Raw genomic sequence first — 18,689 nt, 5'->3', positions numbered from 1 at the left:
TTGAGACATATGTTGCAAATAGCAGTGGTGCGATCTGATGCGCTCGTCTCAAAAAAGGCCCACACCAAAGAACTTTTAGAATAACGTGCAGAGGCAGCGCTCTGCACAGGCGGAGCTCTGCGGTGTGATTCAGTCGGTGTGCTGCCCCTAAGCTGGCCCCCGGAGGGCATCCTGCCTCGTTGGACATGTGCCTCCTCCTCCTCCTCCTCCTCTTCCCTCCTTCCAGGCACCCACGTGGAGTCAGTGCCCTCATCATCCCCTCCCTCTTCATCGCTGTAGCAAACCTGGCAGTATGCTGCAGCTTGTGGAACATGACTGCCAGATTGCTGTCCTTCTTGAGCATCCCCTCTGTCTGCGCTCACGCTACTGCCTTCCTCTAGCTGAGTGTCATCATCAGAGCCCACAAAACACTGGGCATCCTCCTGGAGCATGTACCCAACACTGTGCTCAAAGAGTTCAGGAGACTCCTCAGGAGGACGTGGTGGGTCTAGGGAAGGAGTCACTGATGATGACATTGAGAGGAGGGAAGACGATGCGTTGGCAGCTGCTTTGCTAGTACCCTGAGACTGGGTGAGAGAGGATGAGGAGGATGAAGAGGGCTTGGTCATCCACTCTACCAAGTCGTTGGCATGTTGCGGTTCAACATGTCCAGCTGCCGAAAAGGACAAGCGTGTCCCATGGCCACGTGCTGATGACAATGCACCGCGTCCACGACCAGCACTGTTGTCTCTAGACACAGAGCCTGCTTGCCCTCTTTTATCGGCTCGCGCCTGTCTGCCTTTCCTTGCTGGCCTTCCAGACATGGTAATGGCCTGAAGGGAGTTGGGTAAAACAGCAGTTGGATAGTGTATATTGTGCTGGAGGCACACAACACCCACTAACTCCTGCAGATGCCTTTATTATAGAACACCAGAGATAAAGGGGTATATACAGATGTATACTGTGCTGTGCTGGAGGCACACACAACTTCCAATAACTCCTGCAGATGGCAAGTGGGCTCAAATAGAGAACAGCTATGTAGGTGGATATAGCGGTATGTACTGGGTACAGAGCACGCAGACAGCACACACTATCTCCTAACACTACTGACTGCAAGCTCTATTATAAAAGATAGATCACTGGCTATATAGGTGAGGTGAATATAGCGGTGTATACTGCGGTCAGGGCACGCAGACAATAACCACTACACAACAGCAAGATAGAAAATCGGCCGAAAACGATCGGTGTGTACTGTGTTGAAGGTACACAGAACACCCACTGCTTCAGACGCCAACACACTACACGAGGCCGCCGCGATGGCGGCCTTATATAGTGTGAGGTGTGCACTACACAGCCTGAGCTATGATTGGCCACAGGCATCCTGCCTGTGGCCAATCATGGCTCTCCTCGCTGCTGGCGCTGCGATTGGCCAAGCATGCGGGGTCACAGTGCATGCTTGGCCAATCATGAGCCAGCAATGCACCTCGCCATCGCAGTACATTGTGGGCCGTGAGCGCCATGCGAATTTGACATGAACGGACCAAAATGTTCAGATTTCGCCGAACGGACGAACCGCCAATGTTCGAGTCGAACGTAAGTTCGACTCGAACACGAAGCTCATCCCTAATCTTGACATATATAAAACTCTTGATTATATTAGTATGTACATTGTAGCAGGGCGTCCCAGAGAGAGCTGGGGAGATAAAAAAACCTGCAAGGCAAGGGCATAATGATCTAGAATGCGCCGCACCTGGGACTGGTGATCTTGCAAATCTTGCTGATAAAGAATCAAATACTTATTTCACTCATTAAAATGCAAATCAATTTATAACTTTTTTTGAAATGCGTTTTTCTAGAAAGTTTAGTTCTCTCTCTCACTGCTAAAATAAAGCTACCATTAAAGTGGTTGTATACCCTAATTTGACATTTTTACCTACAGGTAAGCCTATAATAAGGCTTACCTGTAGGTAAAATGAATATCTCCCAAACCTATACGGTTTAGGACATATTCCCTTTGCATGCAGCTGCTGATGTCAGCAATGAATGCGCGCGGGAGTCTTCCCGGCATTCAGAGCGCATGTGCCACTGACAGCTGCTGCATGTAAAGGCAATATCTCATAAACCATACAGATTTAGGAGATATTCATTTTACCTACAGGTAAGTCTTATTATAGGCAACCACTTTAATGGTAGGTTTATTTTAACAGTGAAAGGCAGAATAAGGCTGGGTTCACATTGCACCGATGCGGGAACACCACGAATCCGCGGCGCGTTCCCGCATCGCATGCCTCCCGGCGGCAGTTTACACTGCCCTATGCGAACTGCTGGGAGTGTCAGTGAAACGTTAATGACACCCCCAGATCAGTTCGCATATCGCAGTGCGATCTGCAAACTCAGACAGGAATCAGATCGCATGGTGTGAACACCCATGCGATCCGATTCTGCTGCGGACCAAAAAAGGGTCCTGTGCCAGTTTGGGGAGGGTGCGATGCGAATTCAGCCATACTATCTGTATGGCTGAACTCGCATCGCACAGAGATCGGATGTGATTTGCACTGCAGTGCGGTGCGAATCACATCCGGTTCTCGTAACCGCAGCAGTGTGAACCCAGCCTAACAACAAAATTTTGCAGAAAAACGCATCAAAAAAGTTATAAATTGATTTGCATTTTAATGAGTGAAATAAGTATTTGATCCCCTATCAATCGGCAAGATTTCTGGCTCCCAGGTGTCTTCTATACAGGTAACGAGCTGAGATTAGGAGCACTCTCTTAAAGGGAGTCTCCTAATATCAGCTTGTTACGTATATAAAGATACCTGTCCACAGAAGCAATCGGTTTCCAATCTCTCCACCATGGCCAAAACCAAAGAGCTGTCCAAGGATGTCAGGGACAAGATTGTAGACCTATACAAGGCTGAAATGGGCTACAAGACCATCACCAAGCAGCTTGGTGAGAGGGTGACAACAGTTGGTGCGCTTATTCGCAAATGTAAGAAACACAAAATAATTGTCAGTCTCCCTCGGTCTGATGCTCCATGCAAGATCTCACCTTGTGGAGTGAAATGATCATGAGAACGGTGAGGAATCAGTCCAGAACTACATGGGAGAATCTTGCCAATGATCTCAAGGCAGCTGGGACCATAGTCACCAAGAAAACCATTGGCAACACACTACGCCGTGATCCCACAAGGTCCCCATACTCAAGAAAGCATATGTACAGGCCCGTCTGAAGTTTGCTAATGAACATCTGAATGATTCAGAGAACTGGGTGAAAATGTTGTGGTCAGATGAGACAAATCAAGCGCTTTGGCATCAACTCAACTCTCCATGTTTGGAGAAAGAGGAATGCTGCCTATGACCCCAAGAACACTATCCCCACCATCAAACATGGAGGTGAAAACATTATGCTTTGGGTTTTTTTCCTGCTTAAGGGTCAGGACAACCTAACCGCACCAAAGTGACGATGAGCGGGGCCATGTGCCATCAAATCTTGGGTGATAACCTCCTTCCCTCAGCCTGGGCATTGAAAATGGGTCTTGGATGGGTATTCCAGCATGACCCAAAACACCCAGCCAATGCAACAAAGGAGTGGCTCAAGAAGAAGCACATTAAGGTCCTGGAGTGGCCTAGAAAATATATGGAGGGAGCTGAAGGTTCAAGTTACCCAATGTCAGCCTCAAAACCTTAATGACTTGGAGAGGATCTGCAAAGAGGAGTGGGACAAAATCCCTCCTTAGATGTGTGCAATCCTGGTGGCCAACTACAGGAAATGTTTAGTGAGAAAATGTTTTTTAATGTATCAACACAGGGTGAGACTGGATACACAAATAATTGTGCCAACAGTGTGTGGAATATTTTTAATTGGATAAAGTTAAAACCATTATATACAAACACAGATTAACCACTTCAGCCCCGGACCTTTTTGCTGGCCAAAGACCAGACCACTTTTTACGATTCGGCACTGCGTCGCTTTAACTGACAATTACGCGGTCATGCAACGTGGCTCCACATTATTTTTTACTTTTTGTTATAAATATCCCCCAAAAATATATAAAAACATTTTTTTTCCCCCTCAGTTTAGGCCAATACGTATTCTTCTACATATTTTTGGTAAACAAAATCGCAATAACCGATTGGTTTGCGCAAAAGTTATAGCGTTTACAAAATAGGGGATAGTTTTATGGCATTTTTATTAATATTTTTTTTTTTTTACTAGTAATGGCGGCGATCAGCGTTTTTTTTTTTTTTCCTTTTTTTTTTGTGACTGCGACATTGTGGTGAACACATCAGATATTTGACACATTTTTGGGACCATTGTCCTTTATACAGCAATCACTGCTATATAAATGCAGTGATTCCTGTGTAAATGACACTGGCAGTGAAGGGGTTAACCTGTGGATGGCAGTGTAGGGGTTAAGTGTTCCTAGGGGTGTTACTAACTGTTGGGGGCTGGGCTTTCATTTAGTGAACACTGATCTCTGCTCCAATCATATGGAGCAGAGATCAGCATCAGTAGTTGCTAGGCAGAATGGGGAGATGCTTTTTACAACGGCATCTCTCCTTTCAGCCATCCCATGAGACGATTGCGGGTATGCCTGCGGCAATCGAGTCCGCGGGACCTGCGACCGGACTCACGGGGGTCCCGACCAGCACGCGAGCGCGCCATTAAAGATTGGACGTACCTGTACGCCAATATGCCTGCCCGTGCCATTCTGCCGGCGTACATCAGCGTGCGCTGGTCGGGAACTGGTTAAAAAACATATTTGAGGGACCTCACAGACTATGGTGTCACCTTTAATACATAAATACCACATAGAAAATGTGCAATATTTATAGCATGTAATAACAATATACATCCAGTGGTGATTAAATATGTGAAATGGTTGAGTTGTAGTAAGAGGTCTCTCAGAAAAATCGCTCTACGTGTTGCGCACATTGATGTGCTTCTTCAGAAACTTGCATATCTAATAGATCTATAGAAAAGCATCATATAAATACATCATAATATCCAACATAAAACATAACCAGATGGAAACAATGAAAGCAATCACTTTGATAGGGTCCAGGAAGGTGTGTGGCCCAGAATAAATGACCAACCAGGGGGCAAGAAGCAAAGCCCAGGGGGACAACAATCATAACAAGTTGACATATTTTGGGATGTTATTGGGTCAAATATAAGGGGGATGTGTATTACATGTTGATTTATAGAAGATGGGTACTTACATAGTTGAAGTTTATTTAAAAGTAAAAGATTGTAGAAATTATACATAAATAAGTGATCCCAGCAGTGCAAAAATACAATCTATAAAGAAAAAGTTGAAAAAATGTTGTACCAATTTGTGTGCAAAAATGCAGTCATATGCACACACAAATTCCAACACATCATATAACCAGCCATATAAAAAAAAAGGGGTATACTCGTTGATATGTTTAAAAATGGCTTACCAAATGCTCAATGCAGGCATAAATTCAACACTATATACATAACATCCAAAAAGAGTGGTAGTATTAAGCACACACAGGGATAGAATGTTATCTATAGTGTGAGTATAGGCAAGTAAACGTCACTGTTTATTATTTGGACGGTAGGTGACGATGTCCAATAATCAGTGGAAAGGTATTTCTCTCAATTGACCGGTCACCTAATAGCCAAATAAAAAGTAAAGCAAAATAATTTTGCTGATAGCCTAAACATGGCTAATAATCAGGGCATCAAAGTATGCTACGTGTAGCCAGCTGATCTTACCGCAAAGGGACAAAGTAAGGGTGACTGGAGGAAAACCGCCGTCGTGTGTGCTCATGGATGGATAGTGTAGCCTGACTAATTGAACTAGAGAGCAAGCCCATTGTGTATGTGTCCCAACCAGAAATGCGTTACAACACAAACAAAACAAGAAATGTTTGACCTCTGTGATTGCCAATAAGGGTTTTGCCACAAAGTACTAAATCATGTTTTGCAAAGGGGTCAAGTACTTATTTCAAGAATTTAAAAAAAAGTATAACTGTAGGGTCTATGGCGCTGCCACAAAGAATGATATAGTATTACCCACGCCCAAAAACCTCTCTATACTCCGAGAAGCAAGAAAAATGGAGTAATATATTATATATATATATCGTGGAGCTTACTGTTAAAATATAAACTCCAGTGAGCCCACACTTATATTCTCAGAGTACCTCCCTCTGCACATACAAATCCTACTTTCACAGCAGGCCAGTCATCCAATCCGGCCTCTGCAAACCCATTCACAGAGTGTATAATATAAATGTACTATACCACAGTGAAAAATTATAAAATATGCAGTGCTGCAGTGAAAAGAATATATGAAAAGATAATTCTAAACCATATTGTGACTATAAATCTCAGGAAGGGAGATAATATAGATGTGACGTGCTAAATTTTTGCACACCATATACCTCCATACGTCCTCAAAAAGGAAGAAACCATATATCATACATTAGGCCATATATATATTAAAGTCCAGCTCTTGTGCAAAAAAAAAAGGAAGACAATCTTCCAAAGTGCTAAAAGTGAAAAAAGTGAAAAAAATGTGCAAAAGAAAAATTCATATATTTACAAAAAAGTGCAAAAATGCATCAATCATAAAAAGTATACAATCCTCTGTGCATATGTTTGTATATGTGCTCCCCACAGGACTCTGAGAGAGGGGGATTTTTTTTTATCTCACACTGATAGTGCACACTGAATATATATCCTGTCCCAGAACTATAAGCCAGTCCTAGACAGGAGATAGCAGGACATCAAATTGAAGGGTTAGAGACCTATCTGGTTCAAATGGTGACTATTCCCAATGGCACCAGTGCCCGGTGGGTTAAACCCACTATGGGCCGTGTATCTAACACCAAGATACCTCCCAAACAAAGTAATGGTGACTGGAGGAAAACCGCTGCCGTGTGTGCTCATGGATGGATAGTGTAGCCTGACTAATTGAGCTAGAGGGCAAGCCCATTCTGTATGTGTCCCAATCGGAAATGCGTCACAACACAAACCAAACAAGAAATGTTTGACCTCTGTGATTGCCAACAAGGGTTTTGCCACCAAGTACTAAATCATGTTTTGCAAAAGGGCCAAGTACTTATTTCACTCATTAAAATGCAAATCAATTCAATACATTCATGTTTTTGCCCCCCAAATGCGCATTACTTTACATTTCTCAACATTAAACCTCATTTGCCATGTAGTTGCCCTTCCCATTATTTTGAGTTCTTCTATGGTCTCCAAAAGTTTCAAACTTGCAGCAGATTTCTGGTTTCCGATCACACAATTTTGTCTCAATTTTATTTTTACATACATTTTTATTATTTCTAAATACTATTTGTATGTGCACGTTGTTGTAGGATTTTTATTTTAGTCATTACAATCTATTGCCCGAGTGGGACTTAATTTTACCAAAGATATGTAGTGGTATACATTTTGGCCAAATTTATGAAGAAAAATTACTAATCTGCTAAATTTTATAACAGAAACGAAGAAAAATTCATTTTTTTACTGAATTTTTGCTCTTTTTTTCTTTTATAGCACAAAAAATATAAAAACCCAGTGGTGATTAAATACCACCAAAAGAAAGCTCTATTTGTGTGAAAAAAGAACAAACATTTCATATGGGTACAGTGTTGTATGACTGAGTAATTGTCATTAAAAATGTGAGAGCGCCGAAAAGATGAAAATTGGTCTGGTTATTAAGGGGGTTTAAGTGCCCAGTGGTCAAGTGGTTAAAGGTGAACTTAAAGTTTTTGTTTTAGAGACACTTGAGTTAAGAGGTCTAAGAAACCTGAAACAAAATTGAATGTGATTGTTTTTCTGGCTTCCATGATACCATTCTCTAGAAGCCCTGCTTCCATTTTCTGTCATTTTAGTTTATAGCAATATAATAATTATACTTTAACTATGTAAAATATTGAACTGGCCATATGCAAAACCGCATTGCAGATCTTCGTTTAAAATCTTCATTTTTTTTTTTTTTATAATTTTTTCCCCAGAGTACAGCTGGATGATGACTGGGTCCTACTCGGCACCCATCCATGGTCTTTCTCCTTGAGTTGCAACCCCAAGCTCTTAGGATAAAACACGCTGTTTAGCATTGGAGAGCCCATCTATCCATCTTATAATAGGGTGTGTACCATTTAATACTTGTCCAGCTGTCACTACACTCCTGTTCTCATCCTTACAGTGGCAAGTAATCGCTTGTTCTTTAGAGCAGGGGTCATCAACCCCCGTGCCACTGCGCATTACCGTCCCATGGACTTCGGTGGGCATGGAAGAGCCAGGCAGGTGGCATAAGAGAGCCAAGCGGCCGGCATATGAGAGCAGTGGATGGAAGAAGCGAGTAGGCAAGCAGAGCTGACATCTCCACCCCTACATCACGCTCTTCCGCCCTCACAGCTGGTGTCCTGTGAGCCTCAGTGTTGGAGGTGCGGCAGGGAGCAGAGAGATGACATCTCTCACTGCCCACCCCGCATCACTGCTCTCCTGCCTTCATTCGGGACCCACCACTGCACAGAGGCCTGCCTCTATGTTAAATGGACCAGCACTACCACCAATGCAGTGGTGGCAGGCAGCGTGGCAAATAACATTACGCATCTGGCGACAGGCAACATGGCAGATGGCGTGGCAAGTGACATTCCACATCTGGTGACAGGCGGTGTGGCAAGTGACAATCCACATTTTGTGGCAGGTGGTGTGGCAAGTTATATTCCTCATCTAGTGACAGGCAACATGGCAAGTGACATTCTACATCTGGTGACAGGCAACGTGGCAGATGGCGTGGCAATTGACATTCCGCATCTGGTGACGGGCAACATGGCAAATGACAATCCACATCTTGTGGCAAGTGACATTCTGCATCTGGTGCCAGGCATAGTGGCAGGTGACGTGGCAAGTGACAATCCACAATTGGTGACAGGCAACGTGGCAAGTGACACGCTCAGTGCTCCCACTGATTCTGTATTATGGTGAGTTGAACTTTTTCATTTATCACTACAATGTAATAATATAATGTGCTTCAATCACCCTGACACCATTTTAAGCATGATACCGTGCATGATTGAAGCGCTAACACCAGCCATTGCCTGCGAAAAATCATTTACCCCCTGCGTGACCCCCGCCTCCCTGGCCTTGGCACAATTTTCTTCCACGCAGCTGGTTCCCGGTGCCAAAAAGGTTGGGGACCACTGTTTTACAGGATATGTTCTGCTGCAGTACTGACAGCCCTGAAATTATATCCCCACAATCAGCCAAGCTGGCATATTCATGAAGGTAAGCAAGTAAAGGACTAGTTGCTTAGACAGGTTTATTACATACGTTTGATTTAGTAGCACAAATTTAAGTGCATGCATCTGTGCCAGCATCAGTCTTTTTCTTATATTTAATATTATTTATCTTGGAATATATTTACTAGTGCTTTGTTTTGATGTGTTCTGAATTGGTTGTAAAGGTAGTTTTTTTTTTTTGTGTTTTTTTTTAGTTTTTTTTTTACCTTAATGCATTCTATGCATTAGGGTAAAAAAAAACCTGTGTGCAGTGATCCACCCATACTTAGCTGAGTCTGATTTTAATCCAGCGCTCTGCCTGAAAGCAGTAGCTCTCTGCTCTCTCCCTCTCCTCACTGGCCATAGTGGCAGCAGCGGGAGCCATTGGCACCTGCAGCTGTCACTCACAGCCAGGGAGAGCCGGGGTCAACACTAAGCTGTGCTGTGTGTGTCAATGGACACACAAAGTGCAACTTGGGATCGAGCCCACACAAGTGTCCTCATAGCCAGTGGGTTGCTATGGGGGCACTCGGCATGAGGGAGGATCCAAGATTGCTGACGGGACCCCAGAAGAGAAGGATTAGCGTTGCTCTGTGAAAACCATTGCACAGAGCAGGTAAGTATACAAATAAAATCATGTAAAGTGACCATAAGCCACGTCCAACCTTGGCGTATGATTGCATGGAAAATTACAGTATGTAACAGTAACATTGGCTATGATGTGAGATGTAATATTTGACTATAATCGTATACTTCCTCTTTTTTTCTTTGTATTGTATTGGTCATTGGTATGTAATAAATGATATGAAAATTTTGTAACTTACATTAAGACGGTTTAGGGATTTCTGATAATAAAGTGACACTAAATTCTGGATAAAAAAAAAACAATTCAAATATATATTTTTAAACAAATGTAAAGTTATGCACTTGGGGGCTAAGAATATGCATGCATTTTACATACAAAGGAGAGTCCATCTGGGGAAATCAATGGTGGAGAAGGATCTGAGTGTTTTGGTAGATCATAAGCTTAATAGCATGCAATGCCAAGCTGCGGTTTCCAAAGCAAGCAAAATCCTTTCTTGTATTAAGAGCGGTATAGACTCCAGAGAGAGATCATTTTACCCTTGCATAAATCATTAGTAAGGCATCATATGGAATATGCAGTTCAGTTTTGGGCACCAGTTCTCAAAAAGGATATTGGGGGAACTGGAGAACGTGCAGAGAAGGGCAACCAAACGGATAAGGGGCATGGAGGAGTTCAGTTGTGAGGAGAGTTTGGAGGAACTGAATTTTTTCTCTTGCGACGAGGATATTAAAGAGTAAGTAAACCACATAACCGTTAAACCATTTCCCCTGCAAAGTAAAAGCATAATGGTCTAGTATGCATCTCACTTACCTGCAAACAAAGCCCGCGATGTCCCTGCTGGTGGCCGCATCCATCGTTCCATCGTCGCCCCTCTTCCTTCCGGGGCTGTGGATTCCGGCTCTGTGACTGGCCAGAGTCACTGCCGCTCATGTGTGCGGAAGCCGCCAGTCACTGCACGAGCTCCTTGGAAACGGCACGATCATGCCCTTTCTTCAGTGTGCATGTGCCGTTGACTTCAGCACAAGCGTATATCGTAAAAATCTCCTAAACCATGGATGTTTTAGGAGATATTTCCAGTACCTACACGTAAGCCTTATTATAGGCTTACCTGTAGGTAAAAGTGGTGTAACTAGGTTTACAACCACTTTAAGGGGGATATAATCATGTATAAAGTGGTCCATATAGTGAACTTGGTGTTGAGTTACTCACTTTAAGGTCATCACAGAGGACAAGGGAGCACACTTTTTTTTTTTTTATATATATATATAACTAGACTGTAACTAAAAGCAAAGATGAAAAGGTATATTTTATCCTGTTTTGCCAAGCTCTGTAGGTTGTTTAGAAGCTTTGGGATGAGAGATCCATGCTAGCCGTATTAATCTAGTTTATAATTCTTATATGCAAGCATGAGTTCAAAGTTACCCTGAGTATTGAACCTATCTTGGATAGATTGGGTATAATGTTATATTTCCACAGACTCAAGATTGTAAGTCTAGCAGCAATAAGTACTTGTACAGCAATAGTACAAGTTGTATTCAGTAGAAGTCTAGATTTAAGCTTAAAGTGGAAGTAAACTCCCCTATCGTTTTCAGCCAAGGAAGCTGCCATCTTTGCCTCTGGTTAATCTTCAACTGCTATGGTGCTGCACATGTGATTCGTTATGACACCAGCCATTGGATAGTTTGATAGTTTGGCTGAGAGCACAGCCAATGTGCAGTTAGCATTCCCGGGCATTCCTTTTTTTTTAACTGTTTAAATCGATGGGTTTATTTCCACTTTAAGAGTGCCGTTACTGGTGTAAGTGGGGTTATAATACCTGTGGGGGATGCTATAAAAGATGATATGGAAATCCAGAAACTCTGAATATTTTTGCAGCTCCAAAAAATGATATAGGGTTCCTATTTGGGATTCACATCTCCGACAAGTGGAATAACAAAAAAGGAACATCTTGGATCATCTATAGGGTGTTAACCACTTATTTACAACGTTTTTGAGTATTTTCCCAATGTTCAATACAGATGATTTATTACAATGTATAGCATGTTGCCATTGTGACCAGGAGAAGCAATGATCAAATTCTGCTTCCCATTTCAAAATATAAGGGCTATTCTCATTGATAATATGTTCAGTTAAAGGGGCTGTAAAGTCAGAAGGTTTTTCTTTTTATCTTAATGCATTCTATGCATTAAGATAAAAAGCCTTCTGTGTGCAGTAGCCCCCCCTAATACTTACCTGAGGTCCCTCTCTGTTCATCGATGTCAACAAGTGTCTCAGCCATCCTAGATTCTCCCTCCTGATTGGCTGAAACACAGCAGCGGCACCATTGGCAAGACTTTACAATCACTTTAACCAATGTAAAAGTAGGGAATACCTCCTTCTGTAGTTCTCTTAAAGGTTTTGAGAAATGGCCACATTTCTTGAGAGATTTTAAATCTGTTTTTATGTGTTTTATTACATTTAGATATCTGGGTTATTATGCGTTTCTGTACATTAAAACTGGGGGATGGCAGATTGGATAAATTTATACCCTGGTTGAATCCAATTATCCACTGAAACAAACATTGTGAATGCAGTGGGCATGCGCCTGCAGAGGAATATCAACAGTTTTAACACTTTCAATAGCTTTTGTCTTAATAAATATCTCCAGGCTGAAAGTGAATTGATAATTGGATATGATGAAGGGATATTAAAGGGGTTGTAAAGGTTTGTGTTTTTTCACATTAATGCATCCTATGCGAGTAAGGGCACCCGGCAGTGTAGCCTTTCAGCTTCACAGCCGTTTCCCTACTGCGCATTCTCTTCCTGGCCGGGCAGAAGGGGAAGAGGGTGACCGAGCTGCTGACGTAATTCGCTGTGACCCTTTCTCCCGGAAGTGGGGGATGGTGCCTGTAAAACAAAAAAACAAAAACAAAAAACAGGTACCTGCTCCAGCCCCCCAAAAGGTGCCAAATGTGGCATCGGAAGGGGGGAAGAATCAGATAAGCGGACGTTCCACTTTTGGGTGGAACTCCGATTTAAGCATGGTGTTAACCAATCAAACCCAGAGATGTACTGTATGTAGTGACATGAAATGTGAAGACTTTCTACAAGACCAAAACTTTACAGAACCCAAAGAAGGAATTGAAGAAAGTAGTGAGTGGTGGCAACAATACAAAAAAAAACAGGAGAAAGCAGAATTGTATTTAGATGCTTTCTTTTAAAATTGCGATGATGGGGATTTAGGTGGAATGGGTTTCCCTTTTGAGAAGAGACATAAACCATCTGTTGATTTCAGTTACAGCTTTCCTTCATATGAAGGCTCATTTCTTTAATGTTTGTATCTCGCCAGAACATTTTTTTTAGTTTTGGATTTAGTAGGGAATGGTTAGAATCACTTGTCATGAATGTTTTGCTGTCTGTGTACGATTGGGAAAATTTCCACTTACTTTCTGTTCTAATAAGCAGAAGAAAGTGCGACCTCCAAGCATCTCCAGCATCCACAATGCCTCCACTGGAAGCTTTTTACCTTACCTTTCAATGACAGACATCAAATGTTGGATTTCCCACTACTTTCTGTCCCAATGACAGTCGTGTCCAAGACAAATTGAGAGGGTGCATCTGGCCAGCTGGGACACAACATAAGAAAACCTCTCAGGAGTTCCAACCCTTCCATACCAAAGACCCAAGAAAAGTTTTGTCTACAGATTTACTTTTAACATTTCCCTTGAATGCATGTATGCAAAAAACAATATTTTTGAAGGTGATTGTGAAGTATTGTGATACTATGTGTTTTCATATACAGTATATCAGGGTGGATTTGATTTAAATCACTAGTAAAAAGGCTTGATTTAAATTCACCCCATTTAAATCATCTTTTTTAAAGAGAACCTGTCATCTCTGTCCTGCAGTGGTTCCTCCTCTGACCCGCTGTTGGCTCACCGATAGTCCAATTCACTTTAATGGGGCGGCTGGTGATGCATCAGCGACACAACAAGATGTGAGGCATGTGGCGGCAGCAGGTGAGCAGATGCCCGCTAACAGGCGCTGCCACGATGGATCTGAAATGACAGGTGCTATTTAAATGTAAGGACTTATTCTTGCTAGTAGTTAGAAACTTTAATATTTGCAAACAAATGAAGGTTTCCTATTTAGAATAATGAGCTGTCAGGTTAGTAAAACAGCGATATCAGAACAGATTTACTCATACAGTTTGTAGTGTACATAGATTTGCAAAACAATGGGATAAAGGAATATTCCTGAATTTTGGTTTATCGCATAGTTGTCGTGACATTGTGTGAATGCATCAATGCAGTGCATGTTATCTCAGCTTGCAGAGCTTGGATTCATCAAATGAGTTTACCAAAAATGTAAATTATGCAGAATATACAGCCTCGTGCTACATAACTAAGCTCCATTTCATGCTGAATAAACTAAATTATTAATGTATCTTAATTGGAAAACTATCTTTGTTAAAATAAATTAGAATTGATTTTATATCCACCCTGCATAGCAAATTAATAGTAGTGTCCGGTAACTGGTTTTGTAATGCTAGTGTGTCTAGGATTAAAACCAGAGAAATTATAACATTTCTCTTTTGGCCTTTTGGCCAGATTGGTCTGATTCACCATGTAAACCTACTGTTTAAGAGTAACTCCACATTTGTTGAGAAAAAAAAGAAAACAATCCGCTGTGGTAGATTAATGTACAGTTCAAGGATTTTCATAACATTTTTAACAGAGTCCTACCTGATTCTGTTAAGAAAAAGCTGTATGTTCCACTATATCCTTGGAATGCTGATTTGTGGATAGGAGTGTCTGTGTTCATTCTCATTAGCTGATGCACTTGCAGTGTTCTAATGAGGGGGGGGGGGGGGGCTGTGTGTATCTCACCAAAAATATTCAGATTGTAGAGGATGCCTAAAAATGTTCTTGTGTGTTAGTGCAGACTTCCCACAAATGTGAAATTTCTGTGTACAGAATGCTTCCAGGTTGCCATATTGCATTGAATTTTACAGAAAATGGTAGCGGCTGACGATGGAAAAGGAAAAGTTGTTTTTAATAAGATTAAATTACAATATGGCTTGTGTAGCTGCTAAATATATTATTTCTTTCAAGAAACTGAAGCTACCCTTTAATTACAATTTAGCCAAAATTGGGGTTTATAGGCTTTGATTGGATAAAAGCCTTTATAATGCTTATTCCAAATGTCAAAATTGACACACTAAAATGGGGAAGATCATTAAGTCTTGCAAATTTAGATTTGTAAAGGCTGAAGGCTTTTTACCTTCATGCATCCTATGGTAAAAACAATCAGTTTGCAGCTCCCCCCATCCCTCCTAATACTTGCCTGAACCTGAACTTTCTCCAGTGATGTGCACGAGAGGGCTCTCTCTCTCTCTTCATTGGCTGAGATAGCATCCGGAGTCATTGGCTCCCACTGCTGTCAATCACAACCAGTGAGCCAATGAGAAAGGGGGTGGGGCCCAGCAGTGGCTCTTTGTGGAATGGACATGCAGAGCAGCAGCTCAAGAGTGAGCCAGCTCAGGTGCCCCCATTGCAAGCTGCTTTCTCTGGAGGCACTTGGCACGAGGGAGGGTCCAGGAGCCCCACAGTGCGCCCCCTGAGACAAGGTGGATCGGGGCTGCTCTGTGCAAAACAGAGCAGGTAAGTATAACATTTTTTATTTTTTTTTTAATTATTGACTTTAATATCACTTGAATTGCTATTTTACATGATTAATAAAAATCTGAAGGTGACCACTGTAAAATGTGCTGTATTTCTGAAGCCACACTGAATTCGGTAGCAGTGCTGCCATAAAGGATTGAGTGTGTATATCTATCCACACCAGCTAATAGTATATTAAACTATTGTGAATTGTTAGACATGGTGTAATTTTATATGATGTTTCTTATGCATTACAGAAGCAAGCAAGCTGGTCATGTCATATGTTGCAGCAGTTTGTGGTAAAGGAACTGAAGTTAATCAAGTGAAGGAACAACTTTTGCAGTCCAACCCAGTCCTGGAAGGTATGGTGCTTAGATTCTTTATGTACGCCAAAGTTTTTCAAATGTTCGTTACCATCATGTGCTACCATTATTTTCAATAATCCATTTCCCCATCCATAATGGAATTTGTGTGGGAAAGTAATATGACCCTATGAGATTTTTATTTTTTATTTTTTTTTGATAAATCTGGTGTCTAATTTTTTTTTTTTTATAAGTTCTAAACCAATGGCCCATACTCCCAAAACTTGATTTCTTATTTTGATGTAGGATTTTGTCAACCTTATGGATGTTTCTTCCAAGTGCAAGTATGCTGGCTTATACATTTTGGCATTGCAAAACAAAACAAAAAAACAAAAAAAACAAACAATAAAAATGCAACCCTCACTGTTTCTTCAAAGAGAGACATAGACCAGTGCTAAGAAAGATTGTCCCTCCCTGTATTGTCACTTTTCAGAATGCAGCATGGGTCTAGGTGCTCAATTGTTCCCCAACCTTGTCTTAAATGGACTCCAAAAGAAGATGCTTCAAGGGCACTCACAGCATATAACTATTAGGCTCCATGCACACTAGCATTTTTTTCTGCTCTTAGAAGATAAATAGTTTTATCCTATATGTCCATGCACACTACTTTAGGCTATTAGCTTTTTTTTTTTCCTCTAGGAGCATGAAAAAAAAATGTTTTTGTACAAAGTTTTTTTTGGAGTGTTTTCCCAGCAGAAAAAAAATGCTGAATGCTCCTTAACACTCCCATATGCTGCTGACTGCTTCTAAATGCTACTAAAATGCTCCTAACCGATTTTTTTATTTTTTTTCTTCATGTGTTGCAAAAAGCTACTAAAATGCTAATGCAACTAGAAGCTAGCACAAAAATATCAGCATTTTTCATCCAGGGTTTTTTTTTTTTTTCAAGCTTTTTTTGAGCTTATGAAAAACGGTAGTGTGCATGGAGCCTTAAGCAAAAGTTGTCTGGCCTGGTGCCTGATTCGTGTGTAACATACACAGATTCTCAAATGCAAATGGATTGATTTTAAGCATTGCAACCTTCAAAATGCTTAGCTGCATAGAAAATGTTTGTTGTTCCCGCTTAGCTAAATCAATATTATCTGTTTAAGACATCATAGGTGTGCCTACATGTAAGGTTAGCTCTGTTAATCAGTGCCTTGGGGGCCCTAAATCCCAAGGAGTCCTGATATACACATTTCAACCGGCTACACTGGCATCACTCACTCCCACCCCTTGTTCCTTGCTGTTGGCTAATGATATCACCCTTGTGCTAGGATGACCAACAAGGGACAGCTTGACCAGGCTCTTGTGTATAGAAATGTGCTGACATTTTCATACAGAACTCCTTGGGATTAGTGACTCTGGGACTACTGAATAGGAATGTGCCTGGAGGTGCTTGTTAAAATATTCCAATGATTTTATATGCCTTTGTGCTACCTTTGCTATCCCGTTCCTAGCTTGTCTGCTTTTGCGTTCAGCTTCCATACATAACTCTTGGATTCATTGCTATGCTTTTTGCTTTAATAGACTTTATCCTTTTTTTATTATTTTTATTACTTTATAGATGAATTAAGTTTTCGAGTGTACCTCTTTCACAAACTAGCCTTGGCATGTAACAAATTAGTTTTCATGAAAGCGTGCTGAAACTGTTATTATGAAACCGTTGTGGGAACAATTTACACATTTGTCACATTGATTATGATTTTTACCTTTTTTTCGTAATTAAATAAACCTAATGTCAATTCACACCAGACTGTACTGAACTGCTCTTTCCATATGCTCTTAATTCAAATGTTGTAAAAAGAAAAAAAATGACAAGCTTTTCTCCTTTTTATGAAAACTTTGATATGGTATTTTTTCAATAATGCAACTTAGCCTGGCATTTTATTTTCTATTGGTGTGCACCGCACAAAACAAACATGAGACTTTGTTTTAGCTTATGGCCACTAGGTAAATTTCAGACTGGATAATACCATTGCCAGGGCCGTACTCCCTGCATACTACCCTTGCTGACATGGCTTTTATTCATCTTACAGTGCTGTAACTCATAGGGTGGTGACAGGGAAGAGCTCTTGGGAGTGTTAATCAGGTAGAGCACAGACTCTTTGCACTTGCAACCAAATGTAAGAGAGCCAGTCGGACCCTGTAACAACATCTCAGGGTCTGGAAAAGTATTTCATCTTTTAAATTCAACAAGAAAATTATTTTTGACCTAATCAGGAAAACAAGATAAGATTTGTGGAGAGTTGCAATGCTTGCTTTGGGGTGCAAGAAACCGCAACAAATGAAATTTAGGATAATACCAGGTGTTCTCCAAGCATATATTCATACTGGGGTTAAGTTACTAAAACTGTAGAGTGCAAAATCTGGTGCAGCTATGCATAGAAACCAATCAGCTTCTAGTTTATTTTTTATTTTTTTGTGTTTTTTTTAAGAAGCTGATTTACTACCATACACAGCTGTACCGGATTTTGTACCTTGCAATTTGAATAAATCTTCCCCAATGTATGCTTAGAGAACATAACCCTTGGGTAGCATCAGCTTGCCTCTTAAAGGATAAGTTAATCTTTTAATGAAAAGTAATAAATGCTCATTTTTTGCAGGTAAAAAAAATGCATTTAGTATTTTTTGTTTTAGGAGCGTGGAAAGCATTGCACCAGCGATCAGCAGTTCTCTGATACCATGCAGGTCCCCTGCAGACTGTCAGTGTAAGCTCTCTGCTGTACATCATACCAGCAGGCAGTTCTACACTGACAGTAAGAATCAATGAACTATCATAGCGCTCAGCAGCACCATGGTAGTTCATTGGGAACTACAGACCGAAAGCCACAAAGGCTGTTAGTACTTGTAGTTCATTGGTTCGCGGGGATC

General features: G+C 41.3%; 1 protein-coding gene across 5 annotated transcripts in view; it reads left to right on the top strand.

Annotated features, from left to right (window-relative positions):
* Positions 1 to 18,689, top strand: part of MYO1B (myosin IB) — a 420,293-nt gene that overhangs the window by 227,196 nt on the left and 174,408 nt on the right. For all 5 annotated transcript variants that reach the window (XM_077448750.1, XM_077448748.1, XM_077448749.1 and 2 more), the window contains exon 5: positions 15,732 to 15,836. In XM_077448750.1, the coding sequence (XP_077304876.1) occupies positions 15,732 to 15,836 (105 nt within the window). The remainder of the gene's footprint in view (positions 1 to 15,731; positions 15,837 to 18,689) is intronic.

This window comes from Lithobates pipiens, unplaced genomic scaffold, assembly GCF_037356315.1.
Source record: "Lithobates pipiens isolate NorthernLeopardFrog02 unplaced genomic scaffold, aLitPip1_a1.2 Scaffold_22, whole genome shotgun sequence".
Taxonomy (NCBI): Eukaryota; Metazoa; Chordata; class Amphibia; order Anura; family Ranidae; genus Lithobates; species Lithobates pipiens.
The sequence above is the reverse complement of the archived record's forward strand: the minus strand, read 5'-3'. Positions and strand labels throughout refer to the sequence as shown.